The 17,307-nt window shown below is 37.6% G+C and overlaps 1 protein-coding gene across 2 annotated transcripts in view; it reads right to left on the bottom strand.

Annotated features, from left to right (window-relative positions):
- The window catches only part of negr1 (neuronal growth regulator 1), a 165,461-nt gene that overhangs the window by 103,129 nt on the left and 45,025 nt on the right, over positions 1 to 17,307 (bottom strand). For both annotated transcript variants that reach the window (XM_079840678.1, XM_079840677.1), the window contains exon 2: positions 16,914 to 17,152. In XM_079840678.1, coding sequence (XP_079696804.1) covers positions 16,914 to 17,152 — 239 coding nt within the window. The remainder of the gene's footprint in view (positions 1 to 16,913; positions 17,153 to 17,307) is intronic.

Genomic DNA, 17,307 nt, shown 5'->3' on the forward strand with positions numbered 1-17,307 from the left:
TGTCTTTGTTTCTTCAGTAGAACACAAATGAAGATTTTTAACTCCAACCGTTGCCGTCTGTCAGTCGAACAATGCATGTGAATGGGGTCAAATTCTATTAGAGTAAAAAAAACATGCACAGACAACTTCAAATTAAACCCTGCGGCTCGTGATGACACATTGATGTCTTAAGACACGAAACATATCAGACGAATGTCATCAGCTCTCCAGACCGCCATAACTTCCTGCGAATAAGGTCAAAATACCGGCGCGATCAAAGAAATATATACGTAGATTCCTCATTCGACCGATCCGCTCAGGCACTAATGAGGCATCTATGTATATATCTATGACCGCGCTGGTATTTTGACTTTATCCGCAGGAAGTTATGGCGGTCTGGAGAGCTGATGACATTTGTCTAATAATAGGTGAAATAATAGCATAAATACTGTTCGGTTTCTCGCAGAAACCGATCGTTTCATGTCTTAAGACATCAATGTGTCGCCACGAGCCGCAGGGTTTAATTTGAAGTTGTCTGTGCATGGTTTTTTTTACTCTAATAGAATTGGACCCCATTCACATGCATTATGTGACTGACAGACGGCAACGGTTGGAGTTAAAAATCTTCATTTGTGTTCTACTGAAGAAACAAAGACATAAGCAGAAAAACATAAAATTTTAGTTTTTGGGTGAACTATTCCTTTATTGCATTATTCTGCATGACTATATTCTACATCTTTTAATCCTACCCAATACCTAAACTTAACAACTACCTTACTAACCATCAATAAGCAGTAATTATGAGTTTATTGAGGCAAACGTTGAAGTCAATAGTTAGTTAATATTGAGAATTGAACCCTAATCTAAAGCGTGACCAAAATTACAAGAAAATGAATTTGTATCATTAGACATTTTAATAAAACATCTGACTCTAGGAATTCTAAAATTCCAGTGCTAAAACTAAAGTGATGGTTTTCTGTAGATGTATATAAAAAAAAAAGTCTAGATGTAAATCTGTCTTTACACCCCACCTTACATCACACACGGCCTCCACTCTCTTCTCAAAACCACGTCAGCTGTCAAGGGGTTTATGAATTAATGTCTAACCTCCTGGTTTTGCTTTCCTACATAAAAAGGCAATAAATTGTCAGGAGTCTGCAAAATCAGCTATTCCCTTTGTTCCTTTTTTGAGGTCCAGTTAGGATTCAGGTTGTTTGAAGTGCATATCATTTAACTAGACTGATCATTTCGCTCTCTTCTCCCAATATAATATTCTAAACACCATACATTTACTGGAGATGCAAGTATAATGGCCAAACCATCTCGAGAGATATTTATTTGGTCTTCTCAAACAGTAAATTGAGTTGTAATTATTTTTTATTTTATTGTAAATGTCAATTAATAGGCAGACTCCCCACTGCATACATGTATAACCAGCTGCAATATATATAATCATGAATTATTGCTATTATAGAATAAGCCATACTCATCTGGGGAAAATCAATTAGATGAAAACAAGACACTGACAGAATCCAAATAAGAGCAATTAAAGCATACCAATTGAAATCATGATAAGGCACTCCATTTTTCAATGACATTCCGCCATTTCCAAGCAAAAAGAAACCAAACATTCAGGAATTTGTACCTTGCAAACAAACCGCAACATCATTCACTCCTACACTATTTGATCTCCAGTTTAGGTCTTTCTTATCATGGTTTTTGTCATCTGCGGCACTAAATAGTTGAGTTGAAATTCTAATGAACCCTTTCATTGTTTGAAAGCACTGATCTGACCGTCATGCTCTCCGCTGCAGGTTTACTTGAACTTCCTCCCACTGTTGACAAATGTCCACAATCACTGATAGCACAAATGGAAAATGTTGCATTCGTCTACTGATCATATCTGCCTTCAACAGGATCAAGACCCTATTAGTCAATGCCTGAGGAGTCAGGTACCGGCCCTTCAAATGAGATTGGGGGCTTTGCAGATCTTTAAGCTGAACATGTTCGAAGAAACATCAGTTTCATCATCTTGCCATATATTCTAGAACTTCCACTTTGAATGCGCACCATGAGATTTGAAGTCTTTTGTTATTGTTTTTCCCCCCTCAGACATTTTCCTTTTGCAATGCAATAAAAGCAAAATTGTGTCGAAACAATTGAGCTTTTTGAGCTTATAAGTTGGCAGTGAAAAAGTCCAGAGGATTTGGTGCATTGGAGGAATATCTCTCATTACAATACGAGACAGTTTTGACTTTCATTACTGGTCTTGTGTGTACCACCTGTGAATACAGAGTATATTATCAGATGAAATGAAACCCTCTCTGTATTTTCAAGTAGCTTAAAAAAGCAGAGACTGGTATACCTTGGCACTCCACTGAAATTGCAACATAAACAGATGTAAAGGTCAACAACCTATCTCGGCATGCTCTTTTAACTATCACTAAATTCATAAATGAAAGCACGTGTTATTTAATCTCAAGCTCAAGGTCTAACCACAATTTGACTTCTATGAATCCATTTCAAGTGTCAACCCCAATGCTTGTGGCCATAGATATTTTTAACCTGTTTATTTCCACTCAGTCTGTTCAATTGGTGAGGTAATGACGACAAGAGAAAAACAAGACAATGCTAAAGCCCTACCCCAAGGCCCTATTCAAGACAACCTGATGCTTTGTTTTCGGTTTAATTCATTAACTGTTGCACGATTGTCATGTTTGCCCATTCCACTCTAATTCTCCCTCCTCTCCTCGGCGGGAGGCGCTGAGATGGAGCTGCCACAGCTGATGGGGGAGAAATTTTCTGTCTCTCAGCCCCAGAGTGAATAAATAAGCCTCTAATGACGCCACCTTGAATTACTGAAACGCTTACAGCTATTAAAATGCAGAGTTTCCTCTGAATAAAGTGGAGTACATGGCTTGCCTTTCTATAAATTCTGACAGGTTCTCCGGGGCTGACTGCTGCCACCCAATTCCAAGACCCCATTGCTTCACACCTACTGCCAGCCCACATTCCAATTACAGAGCTGAGGGAAAAGTGGGCTCCTGTCATAATGCAGACTAGCATAGGCAAAGAGCCGAGAAGAGACAGCCAGAGAAATCAGATGCAGTCTTATCTATTTGTTGTCTTCCGGCTGAAAAAAGAATGAAAAACAAAGTTAAGGCAGATGTACAATAAGTGGACTTGTATATTACAGTATCGCAGATACATTTACGGCATAAATTAGGTGAATTTATATATATTATAATGTTGTCAAAATTAGCACGTTAACGCATGCAATACATTTTTCCAGTTTTACGCGTAAAAAAATATTTAACGCAATTAACGCAGTTCAGTTTTTTCTGTCTTATCCATTATATGATCACACTCTTATTCACGCAAATGCTTTTAAACGATTCAAGCGCGACAAGACAGAAGAGAACGCACTGTCTATGAATGTCCTGACACACCATAGACTGTAAAAAAAATATGGACGTAGTGTCGTTTTTAAGCGCAAAGTAGGGATGAGCTGGCCATCGCCATCTTGTCAGTGTGTCATCGCGCATCACTCCCTTTTAATAGAAAATGGTCAAAGAGGCAAGACGTGGGTGGAGCTGAGGTGACGCGATGTCTAACAGACAGCAGATAAATGGCTATCCACCTGTCACTCAAAGTGGCCACTCCCTTAATTATGCAGGACTTTAAAGCTTTATATAATGTAAACGACTGAGTTATAAAAAAATTCACCCCCCTCACAGTTGTCATGAAGGACAAAATTAGCCATATAGACCAAAACCACAATTTGTACCAGGCTGTAAACATGTGTTTTTCTGCTGTAAAGTTGGGCATTTTAACATGGGGCCCAATGACATTAGTCTGGTCTCTAGTGGCCAGTCGATGAATTGCTGTTTAAGTCACTTCCGTATTGGCTTCAAGAGAAACTGCGGGAGGTTGCCGCTTGTGACACACACGGCGCACAGAAAAACACGCTCAGCATCGCGCGCACAGACAGCGCATCAGAATGGAGTTCTCTTTCGCACAACAATGAACAATAACACACAGAATTATGCCAAAATGCCTGCTTTGTCGAGTATTCTCATAAGAGCAGTCTTAAATGAGTTAAATAATGCAAATTAACTTAAAGAGTTGTGAGAAAATGAAATGCGTGTGATAGTGTGTCAGATCCGCGTCATGTTCGGCTATGGCAGATCTTAAAGTCACAGCAGCACTAATGTCGTCTGTCATTAAAGGCCCCCTGAAATCAAAATGTAAGTTTTTTAGCTTTTAGTATGAATACGTTAGCCTTAAGGTTATGAATAAGCTGCACAGTGTGTTCCAAAACAATGACAAAATTCGCATTTAGGAGATGAAAGCATTCAAAACTTACAGTCTCTCACTTCCGCTAAAATGGATCACGGATTTTTGTGCCATCACTGCGGACTTCAGCTTCTCATCACATCTTCTGTCCAATCAAATGCTCTCTAGAATCTGAAGTGTCCCGCCCCCTAAATAGACGCTGAAGCTGCGGCTGAAATTGGTCACTTGTTCACACATTTGCTATTTTCTACATGGTGAATGGCACATAGTGCACTATATAGGGGACAGGGAACGGTTAGATATAGAGACATGGCGGTTGGCTCTTTTGACACATGCTAGCAAACAGTACTTCCAACATGCTAAACATGCTAGCAGTGAATAGCTACATACTAATAGTGATTAGCTAAGTGTTAAATCATGCTAAGAACTCTATAAAAACACCATAGTATAACTAGCAACTGCCAAGCAACACCATTGCATAGAAACCTCCCAGAAGACCCTAGCAACTGCCTAGCAACCAGCCACAATACCCTAGCAACCGCTTAGTAATGCCCTAGCAAGCACCCAGAATACCTTAGCAACCACTTAGCAACGCCCTAGCAACCACCCAGAATACCCTAGCAATGCCCTAGCAACCACTTAGAAACACCCTTGCAACCGAGTGCATAATTTTGCCACTGCAGGCACCACTCACATTTTCTTCAGGAAAAGTACATTCTAGTCTCGACTACTCTCCAAGTTATGCTAGTAAAAACAAAGGGAGTAAAAAAAGTGAATTGGTGAAGAAGTGATACCTTCTCTATAGATGTTGCATAGCTGTAGTACTGAACAGCTGTTGCTACTAGAGTACCGTGTTTATTTCGATGATGCAAATATGTTCAAAAAACGGATACAGACCAAAAATGATTCAAGCATGAAAAGTCTTCAGTCTGATAATCCTGTCGTGAATCACTTGGGGGGAAAATAATACGATTTCAGTTAAGAAATAAATAAGGACATTACATTCACTGAATCAAGCTCACAATGACTGATCTAGAAAGAGATGTTGTAATCAGGAAGGGAGAAGGTCAGTAACAACTTTGAACATAATAACAAACTCCGTGTCCTGAACAACCAATGTGACTCACAATGCGGCTCTGTTCCAAATGCAAGTGAGCTGCCAACATACGCAGTTATATTAGGCCTAATTAGAATCCACCATCACATGTATTCTTCACAAAGTTGTCAACATTATAATTGCTCTAAGATTGCGAATATAATCCAAACATATCATTTATGCACAACTGAAAAATAGTTCTGTCTTGATGCAATTACACTCAATATTTGTGTGCTACTATATGTATTTTTATGCTAAGAAGAGTATTATTTTGTTAGCCTTTATAGCAACATGCTAACACCAAATTAGTCTCTTTATTGTAGTCTTGCTATTTGTGTGATGGAGAGTTACTGCAAATGCAAAGCGTTCCAAAATCAGTTAGGATGCAGCCTTAATGGGCAGCTTAACAGGTTTTAAAACAGAGTGCATGATGGGAATACTCTTTATGATTCATCCATGCACACCATTACAGGGATTACCGAATATTCTGATCCAGAGACTATATTGTAGTACAAATATGCACATGCATTTTAAATACACTCATGTGGCTGGAAGTGGAAATATGCTACACTTGCAAAACTGCCAGATTCCACATTCATTCATAGTGGTTCCCAATTCCCCATACAACCTGAAGTCTGCTAAAACCAACCAACTTAGATCCCTAATTAGGTGTCATAGACAAAAACAAAACACAAACCCTGACAGGCTGCTCAACCCACTGGGATTTCTTCAGTTGGTAATGCCACGGAACGCGAGACAGTGAGGATGTGCACGACCCAGTACATGAGCTCTCTTGGTACAACATGTCCATTTGAAGAGTTAATTGAAATGTAGTACTTTGATTAAAAGAAAGGTATGCATTTCTAATATACTGATGATGTTTCAGAATATCGTTCTCGTCATTTATTTATCGCTCATTTAAGATATTAATACAATAAAAAAGGCATACACGTAACATTCTGGTGTAGTCACGCTGCTTTGTTCCCCAGCACACTGTTTCATTCTCTATCTATAGGCAGGAGTGCTTACAGTATGAACAGAGATATCAGGGTGAGGAATATTAGGTATTCATGAAAGGATCAACTTTCACATTAAAGACTTTGCAGAGTTGCTGTGAGGTGCAGGCTCTCTGGTACAGAATCTAAAATGAGGCTTAATATTTCATGACATTTTAGATGAAGTCCAAAACATCTTAACCTAGCTTAATGATGTTTCACTAAAATTGAGCACTGGATTGAGGACTAATGAAACCTAGTGATACCAGTGTTGTTGTTTTTTTTGCTTGAACAATTCAGAATATTTAGATAATTAGAGTATATACAGTCAAACCAAAAATTATTCAGACACCAGATATACTTTTTTTTTTACTACTAATAATAAATAATAATATGTTTTATTTATATAGCGCCTTTCCAAAGTATATGTATATGTATATGCCTGATGAAGGTCAGTAGACCGAAACGTTGCTAATAAAAAGTTTTCATATTTTTTGCAAGTACTGCTAGTGTGTGGGATTTCCCTTTATTCGTTGAAAATATATTAATAGAAAACAGTTACATAATATGTGTGTGTGTGTGTGGGTGTGTGGGTGTGTGTGTGTGTGTGTGTGTGTGTGTGTGTGTGTGTGTGTGTGTGTGTGTGTGTGTTTGCCTTCTTAACCATATTTTGGGGACAAATCTGTGCCCAGAAGTAATCTAAACATGACAAGAACTAACTGTTTTGGTCCTCATTTGTAAAAATTGTATAAACGTAAATAATAAAAAAATTGAAATGTGCAAAAATGCAGAAAGTTAAATTGTAAAAGAAGGAAAACAAAAAGAAGCCCAATTAATACAAATTCCAGTTAAAAACCTTCTGTTCAATAATTATTCCAGTAAATTATTTCAATTGCTGAAAACTTTTAGCACTTTAAGCATTAGAAATAAGTTGAACTACATAAACTTTATAAATTAATCAAATGTATATATATATATATAAAAAAACACTGCATAGTCTTCACTGTGTAAATTAAATATACATTTATTCTTGTTAAAGTTACAAAAGTGATTTAGTCAAGAGCAGAGATTTTCTTTCTTTTGTTGTTTGATTAAAACTAATGACACATCAGGTTTATTAGGCTGCTGTCACTTTAAGACTAAATGCATGGATCCAATATACTGTTACAGATGTGTTTTCTTTCTCAACTGTTTACAATTACTTAAGACATTAATGACTGTGTTTACGAGGCTTATTGCCCTTAAATGATTTAAAATCACTTGTTTTTAAACTGCATCTGCATTTGCAGTAACCCAACTTCACTTGAGTGTAAAAAAATTTCTGACTTGACACAATCAAGCCAGAATCATGCTAGCCTGGCTCCGCCCTCCTACGTACTTCCGCTCAATTTTAATTTTCCTTAAGTACTCCGTCTGGGATTGCGGTATATTCTCTGGTTTTCTCCGGTCCAATCAGCGAACAGAGGGAGTGGTTGAGAACGATGACGTTGATGTCGTGCGCTAGTTTGAGATGACATACGTCACGACCAAACGTTTGGTTATAGCAGTAGTTTTAAACTTCAACAGAGTACCCGCCTTCAAGGAAGTTAACGCTTGTCAATGGAGAGTGGGCAAGACTCAGACTCAGACTACAAATGAAATGTATGAGAGTCTGGTAGGACCAGGCTAGAATCATGCCACTGATGTAATTGAACATGACAGACCAGTTTGGCTATGTGAAACAGCGAATGGCATTTGAGAGAGGCCACAGAGAGATCATTTTCTGTGAACAACGTCTTAAATTTCAGTCTGTTTGTCAACAAAGCTATTGTATGCCTTCAAAAGACTTTGAAATTCAAATGTTAAATAAGGTTAGAAGCCCTTAAAGGGATAGTTCACCCAAAAATGAAAATTACCCCATGATTTACTCACCCTCAAGCCATCCTAGGTGTATATGACATTCTTCTCTTAGACAAATGCAATCTGAGATATATTAAATAATGTCCTGGCTCTTCCAAGCTTTATAATGGCAGTGAATAGAGGATTTGATTTTGAAGCCCAAAAAAGTGCATCCATCCATCATAAAAGATATCCACATGGCTCCAGGGGGTTAATAAAGGCCTTCTGAAGTGAAGCGATGCGTTTGTGTAAGAAAAATATCCATATTTAAAACTTTATAAACTAAAATAACTAGCTTTCGACAGATGGCCATACGCATCGATTTACGGCAAAAGAGTGACCTCTGACCTGACGCATGACGCATTGATGAGCGCCGAAGCGACTTTTAAAGAAAAATGTCAGATGATTTCGATATAAGAGAAGAGGAGTTTGAGTTGCCCAGCCCTATTTGTTTGAACCGTGAGAGGCGTCAAAGCTAATGCTACTCCTAATCGCGTCAGGGGTTACTCTTTTGGCGTCAGTCGATTTGCGTAGGCCGTCCACCGGAAGCTAGTTATTTTAGTTTTTAAAGTTTAAAATATTCATATTTGTCTAACACAAGCGCATTGCTTCGCTTTAGAAGGCCTTTATTAACGCCCCCGGAGCCGTGTGGATATCTTTTATAGATGGATGCACTTTTTTGGGCTTCAAAATCAAATTCACTGCCATTATAAAGCTTGGAAGTGCCAGGACATTATTTAATATATCTCAGATTGCATTTGTCTGAAAGAAGAAAGTCTCTCTGCATGACAATCAATATATCATAAATGAACTTCTTCCATAGAAGACATTAACAAAAGATATAAAACCAGAAAAGTCCTTTCGGTTCAGTCTTATTGTTGCCGCTATACCAGAAAGTATGCAATGCCAGGCTGCCTCATTTCTTCTTGAACAATAAACAAAATGGTGGTTCCTGATGACAAACTGACCATCGCTCCTAATATTTAGCTAAGTTAGATATATAGGGCCTATGTGCGGAATAGCAATTCATTTGATCTGTCGTTCACTAACTGAGCACATCTATAAAAGTATAATGTGGTGGTCTCAAACTGCTCTATTTAATGGTGACTCACCAAGGACTATGACAAATGGTACTGTCTGGTAAACAAGGCTAAGATTTAAGTGGTGGAGAAGATAGGTGATTATTCTCCGAAAAATGTGTGTGGGCTATCCTCATTCGATCCCTACAAAACAAACAAGCACACTCATTCTCTGATGATGCCCAGTATTGACCCGTCGGCTAGAAAGAATGACCTGGCAAAACTGTTTCGTCCACACAAATGTTCAGGATACATTAAGATAGCTCGAAGAGACCACAAAATACAGTCTGTTCAAATTTCATAAAGGACAAATAAGACATTTTAATCGTATTACGTACGATTTGCCGTTCCAGGATTTGTGCCACTGTAAGAGTCAGTCTAGCAATTTCATTTTTGATACAATTCTGCAGGAGATTAAGTTTACCACTCACCGATTCCTATTACGAGACTGCTGTTCATCATGTGTTTCCTGTCGTTTCTCTTCTCTCTCTTTAGTTGTTGTCATTACCCCAACAGTGCTTGTATATTTTCTTAGCAGTAGTTATTAATTATCCCAGATCATGCTGAGATACATGCAAGTAATGGATTCTAAGGACAAAAGATCCATCATGATCATGAAACAGCCCCCGGCTAAGAGAGTGGAAAAGAAGGACATTCATTCTGTTGATTATAATTACACAGAAGAGACTCAGTGATGGGCTACAGGTTACAGCCTCTAAAGCTACACATCTTCAGATATGACTGGTCTGTATTAGTTTGCTTATCTCAAAGAGGCTTAGGGTCCTTGCAGTGATCTTTCTCTGGTTAATTACACACAGTGGATTTATGCGCATAGAAAATAAGCATATTTGCCACTGTTGAGAATCAGCACCTCCTACTGAGGTGTCAACTGTACACCAAGTTTACTTTGTAAGGGAAACACACAATAAAAGCCTACCAGGGAATTTAGACAAATACTTGTCATGAAAGTATCTCCTCCTAATGACTTGAATGTGAGGTGAAGCCAGTAAACAAAATAAATTAATGAAACATTCATAAAAAAATGATACGTATTATCAGGTTTATTTATGTGTTGCAGCACATTGTATTGTGTAATGTGCCTAAATATGAAATTCTTTATAAAAATTAGAATTTAAATGAGCTAAACATTTTAAAAGAGTTGGAACAGATAGTAAAGGAAAAGCAGCCAACATGGAAACCAGCATACATGGGAACTCCTTCAATAGAATTTAGAAAGCATCCCAGGTGTCGCCTCATGAAGCTGGTTGAGAGAATGAATGAGAAGACTGTACAAAGCTGTTATCAAGACAATAGGTGGCTAAACTGAGCTAGTAAGATATTTTGAAATAATTTTAAAAAGCCAGTAAATAATTAGTAATATGCAGGTGTTATTCCGTGAATAAATAAAAATACTATAAATTATATTAAACAATAAATCTAAAACTAGTTTTAGTTCTGCAAATCAACCAGGATAAAACTTTTTAAATTATGTTTTTTTATTCATTTAAAAGGGATAGTTCACCCAAAAATTACTTTTCTGTCATTATTTACTCAAGTTGTTCCAAACCTGTATGAATTGCTTACTTCTGCTGAACACAAAAGATGATATTTTGAAAAATGTCAGTAACCAAACAGTTGATTGACTTCCATAGTATGATGGAAGTCAATGGGGCCCATCGACAGTTTTGTTACCCATATTCTTTATTTATGTACAGGTGCTGGTCATATAATTAGAATATCATCAAAAAGTTGATTTATTTCACTAATTCCATTCAAAAAGTGAAACGTGTATATTATATTCATTCATTACACACAGACTGATATATTTCAAATGTTTATTTATTTTAATTTTGATGATTATAACTGACAACTAAGGAAAATCCCAAATTCAGTATCTCAGAAAATTTGAATATTGTTGAAAGGTTCAATATTGAAGACACCTGGTGCCACACTCTAATCAGCTAATTAACACCTTTAATGGTCTCTCAGTCTCGTTCTGTACACAATCATGGGAAAGACTGCTGACTTGACAGTTGTCCAAAAGACGACCATTGACACCTTGCACAAGGAGGGCAAGACAAAAGATGCTGGCTGTTCACAGAGCTCTGTGTCCAAGCACATTAATAGAGAGGCGAAGTGAAGGAAAATATGTGGCAGAAAAAAATGTATAAGCAATAGGGACAACCGCACCCTGGAGAGGATTGTTAAACAAAAAAAATGTGGGGGAGATTCACAAAGAGTGGACTGCAGCTGGAGTCAGTGCTTCAAGAACCACTACGCACAGACGTATGCAAGACATGGGCTGTCGCATTCCTTGTGTCAAACCCCTCTTGGACAACAGACAGCGTCAGAAGCGTCTCGCCTGGGCTAAAGACAAAAAGGACTGGACTGCTGAGTGGTCCAAAGTTATGTTCTCTGATGGAAGTCAATTTTGAATTTCCTTTGGAGATCAGAGTCTGGAGGAAGAGAGGAGAGGCACACAATCCATGTTGCTTGAGGTCCAGTGTAAAGTTTCCACAGTCAGTGATGGTTTGGGGTGCCATGTTATCTGCTGGTGTTGGTCCACTGTGTTTACGCAGCCGTATACCAGGAAGTTTTAGAGCTATTCATGCTTCCTGCTGCTGACCAACTTTATGGAGATGCAGATTTCATTTTCCAACAGGACTTGGCACCTGCACACAGTGCTAAAGCAACCAGTACCTGGTTTAAGGACCATGGTATCCCTGTTCTTAATTTGCCAGCAAACTCGCCTGACCTTAACCCCATAGAAAATCTATGGGGTATTGTGAAGAGGAAGATGCGATATGCCAGACCCAACAATGCAGAAGAGCTGAAGGCCACTATCAGAGCAACCTGGGCTCTCATAACACCTGAGCAGTGCCACAGACTGATACGCCGCATTGCTGCAGTAATTCAGGCAAAAGGAGCCCCAACTCCTAGTTTAAGTATTGAGTGCTGTACATGCTCATACTTTTCATGTTCATACTTTTCAGTTGGCCAAGATTTCTAAAAATCCTTTCTTTGTATTGGTCTTAAGTAATATTCTAATCTTCTGAGTTACTGAATTTGGGATTTTCCTTAGTTGTCAGTTATAATCATCAAAATGAAAAGAAATAAACATTTGAAATATATCAGTCTGTATGTAATGAATGAATATAATATACAAGTTTCACTTTTTGAATGGAATTAGTGAAATAAATCAACTTTTTGATGATATTCTAATTATATGACCTGCACCTGTATATGACGAAACCCACATAGGCAAGTGACGTATTTACTAAGGGTGTAACGGTTCAATTTACTCACGGTTCGGTTTTTATCACGGGTTTTAGGGTCACGATTTTGGTATGGTTCAATATGTGCTATGTGAGGGAAATGAGTTATTAGCTATATTCAACTGTCAAATAAAAATAAAGAAAATAAGAACATATAATCAAACTACAAGCAACAACACAAATACATACAATAGAGCAAAGATGCATATAAAATAATCAGTGCTTTTTATGCATCTAACAGTAGTTTTCAGATACAAAAACTGAATAAAGCAATCAAATATAAAATAACATTGCATATTATAATCTTCACTGTATAAATTAAATAAAGATCAAGAGGTCAAGAGCAGTGAGTAATTTCTTTGTCATTTGTTGTTTGATAACATTAAAAACAAAGACAGCATGGAAAGGCTTCTTTCCCTTTAAGACATAATGCACTGATCCAGTACACTGCTACACATGAACATGTCTTTCTCGTCTGTTTACGTTTTACTTAAGACTTAACTACTATGTTTGATAGGATACTCGCCAAGACGGGCATGTTGATAGTTTTTGTGTGAATTTGTCCGTTCAAGCGCAAGACTTGAAAGAGAACTCAATATTTGCGCGCTATCTGCAGCGCGTTGAGTGCACGCTTCAGATGAGTGCACACACACACATACAAATCTTCTCTCAGCAAGTGTGAGAGTTCTCTTTTGCGTCTTGCTCTTGAATGTTTACAAGGCTCAAATGAGTTTAGTTTAAACACAAATAGCAACGTGTGGTGGTCAGGCTTCACCTGCGCTCACGCGCTATCAACACCCAGCGATGACTGGGTCGTGTTCGAGCATACGGCCCTCGCATTCAAGAGTGACTGTTTTGTCCATGCTTTTTTTTTATCATCGCTGTTGTAATGTATTGGGAAGCCAGAATGTGTATCCATCAACAGAAACATACACTAGCCTAACTCTTTCTGTTTTTTTCAACAAACCATAATATAGATGCGTTGAACCTTGGGTGGAGAACGGTACGGTTGGATTGTATTACCGAGAACCGCTTCACTCCTAGTATTTACACAATTTCCCATGAAAACCATGCCGTCAGGTCTAAACTATCAACACTTCAAATAGGCTTACCATTGTTAATCAGTGTAAGACAAAAACACATTTTGGAAGAAGGACTGATGTATTGACTTGTTGGGGTGTACCTTATATTTCCAGAGAGTTAGCAGAACTCCGACTAGCTTTATTGAGGAAAAAACAACAACTTATCTTTAGAAAAACAAAACACATAAATAGTACACCTGACCTCTGCATCTGTCATTCGTTTTAATTACCTGTTTATAGTAAAAGCTAATTTTTTTTCATACACATAAAGCTTATGTAAACAAGTTCTGAAAGCAGACCTCACGGTTATGTGTGTTCACTGAGAAGAGGGGATAATCAGACAGACATGTAAAGCTTTATGCCAATATTTGTACCTGGCATTTGGAGTTTTTTTCAAATAACAACATTGGTGAAATCCTTTTCTTAAATCACCATTATTGATTAGTATAGACAACCAATGACAATATGCAAACCTAACTGTTTTCCTTACACACACACACACACACACACAAAGAATATACCTCCTTAATCGATACCCATTTGGCCCTAATAAAAAATGAGCCTTGCATAGTGACCATTTACACAGACGAAGATGTAAAATGTTATTCCACATGGACATTATCAGTAATTATGCTGCTGAGCAGGATGGAGAAAAAAAAAATATTTTTCCTCCATAAATTTGGACCATAAATGGAGTCACTCCTCTAAAGACACTCTAATTTACTTTTGACTTATTTGCCCACCATGAAAAAGAAAATTCATCAATACGTATGCAAATTAAAAATCAAACCCCATGAAAATGTCTATTTAGATCCACTTGAACTTGGCAGTATATAATCATGTTATTATGCAACATAAAATCTCACACTAGATCCTACACTCCAACTGCTATCTATAGCCTATAGGCTAATTTGCAACAGACTTTACTCTAATTCCTTAAAAGGGGGGCACACATGTAGAGCTAGAGTCCCTATTTACATAATGAAACATTTAAAAGGGTTTTTACCAACGTTTGATGATTTCATAGTCATTAGTAACACATTCAGTCCGCTTTTTCAGGAAGACTACAACAAACGTATACACGTATGAAAAACTACCCTAAGCTTTAAGCAGTAGCGTAAAATAGCATGCAGTGCCCTCAAGATTCAAAACATTTATGACATTTTGGGCACTTTGAAGTCAAAATATAGTTTCATGAATATGGCAGGGCTCGACATTAAGCCTGTTCCCATGCTTGTCCTTCGGACAAGTAAATCTGTCATTCACTTGTCCGAGTAAAAAATTAGCTTGTCCGGATTTTTTTTGTAAATATAATCTCTTCTGAAGCAATATTCTCACCATGTTCAATCAGCTTTGACATATTTAAATATGTATATTTGTGATATTTTTATCTTTTTATAAAGGCAATTTTTCCATAATCTTATTAAATATAGGCTATGCTTCAGCTTTCCTTTTATATTCTTAAATTTGATCTATAAATTAAATTAGAATAAGACACTATAGGCTGTTAACAATCAAATTAAATAATTTACACTGAAAAATTACAACTGCATTAAATAATGTTTAATTATGTTTAATGTTTAATGTTAAATATTTTTGAATATACAAATAAGAAATGTTGGAAAGATTAAACTAAACCACCAGTAGGTGGCAGCATGTGACCGTCTTAATGAGAGAGTCATTGAGTCGATTCAGTGAAACGGCTGATTCATTCAATAATTAGGCGGTCGTTTACGAATAGGTCATTGAATCTTTGATTCAACCGATTCATTCAAATGCTGAATCATTCAGTAACATGCTGTTGCTGTGACATGCGTTACGGTTCCGCTATGATATTTGTTTATAACTATTTTCGCTGCTGAAATAGAACAAAAACAGTCCATATTGCATCTAAAATGTAAGTGACTTAATATGAATTAATTGTTTATGAAACTGTCATATGAAATCAGTGTCATTTTCAGTCGTGATGGTATTCAGGAAAACAACACTTGTTAGTGTGATGTTACTTAACTGTATCATATGTTATAAATATAAAAACGACACAATTTTAACCATGTATGTTAACTGAGTTTCTTTGTATGAGCGGCGCTCATTTGTTTTCGATTTTCTCCTCGAGAGGCTGCGCGAGCCTCAAAAGCACAACCTTGTTAAGCCTTGTTTATACTCAACGCGTCCGCAAAGACGCGAGGGTGCGTGGGGCAAAAATGACGTCAACGCGGAGTGGGCGGTCGTGCGCTTTGGGTGCGCAAGACCCCATTTCCGAAGATGAACGAGTTCTAGGCGAATCTAGCCGAGCATGGCGTCTCATCACACCGGCACCCAGTTTGCACATACAAATTAGGTGCTTATATTTACAAAATGAGCCTACAAAAGCAGAAATAAGCCCTTTTAAATAAAGATCCATGTTTAATAAAAAATAAAAAAAATCACGAAACTAAATGAAAATGTTTAATGAATATAAGAAATATTTAAGAGATCGTTAATTAGTTGTATATCTGTGCATATATTTTGTTCTCATGTCACAAGTAATAATATCAAGGTTAACTGAGTTTTACACAATTCTTTTGTAGTGTGGATTTTGGTGAAGTGTACTAAAATAAATATCATCACCTGTGTACATTAGCCCACTTCTTCTCGACGCTTTTTCCTGATGGTTTATAGAACAATTACTCAGAGTCACCCTCAGAATAGCCCAAAGAATAGCACCACGGCGAGCGCGTCAAGTATAAACGCCTCGTCCGTTTGGAGAGGACCGCGCGCAGTCAGTGGAGGCTCGCACTGTGGAGCCAGGCGAAAGTAATGTGCTTTAAGGCGAAAGTAAACAAGGCTTTAACATCAGTTCGTTTTATATTATTATCCACTATCGATCCCCACTTACACTAACTGAATGCAGAATCATTATTGCACTTTGGTGATTCCTTAGTTATTTATTGCTTTGACGTTTTACTCAGGATACTTGTCCGTCGGGCAAGTAAAATTCTTTTTCACTTGCCCCTTCAAAAAATCCACTTGTCCCGGACAAGCGGACAAGCGTTAATGTCGAGCCCTGTATGGATGTAAATTCAACACAAATTTATATCATCAATACTATTAATAAATACTGTCAACCCAATCAATACTTCAACCCCTAAAAACCAAACTAGGAGCTAATATATCGGTAAGTTATTTCTCAGTAAAAAACATGGCAAACCACAGTAAAATAAGTAGTTGATATGAAATCTGATGAAACTCACCTTTTACAATTAACTGAATGAGCTTTGGGCGTTGGTTACGTTCACTCTGTATCGAGCAGGTGTACAAGCCCTCGTCCGTTACATCCACTTTCTGTATCTGTAAGCTGTATTCATGTTTATCCCCCACATTCGATACGATGGACACACGAGGATCCCCTGACCACTTGTCATTCCCTGCGTAAATGATACTAGAACGGTTCAACCATGCTCCTTTTGAGATCCCATCCAACAGGTAGCATCTGAAATCAGAATGAAAGCAGAGATTTTAAAAATAAGGACCTGGAAGACAGATCATTGGCCGGATTTACTAAACATGGCGAAATTAGCGTGAGAGTGCAATTCTAAAAAGCGCAGATGGGAGTGGAAAGTTCTGATGATGCGCAAATTAAAAAAC

Source organism: Gobio gobio (assembly GCF_949357685.1).
Source record: "Gobio gobio genome assembly, chromosome: 17".
In the NCBI taxonomy this organism is placed as follows: domain Eukaryota; kingdom Metazoa; phylum Chordata; class Actinopteri; order Cypriniformes; family Gobionidae; genus Gobio; species Gobio gobio.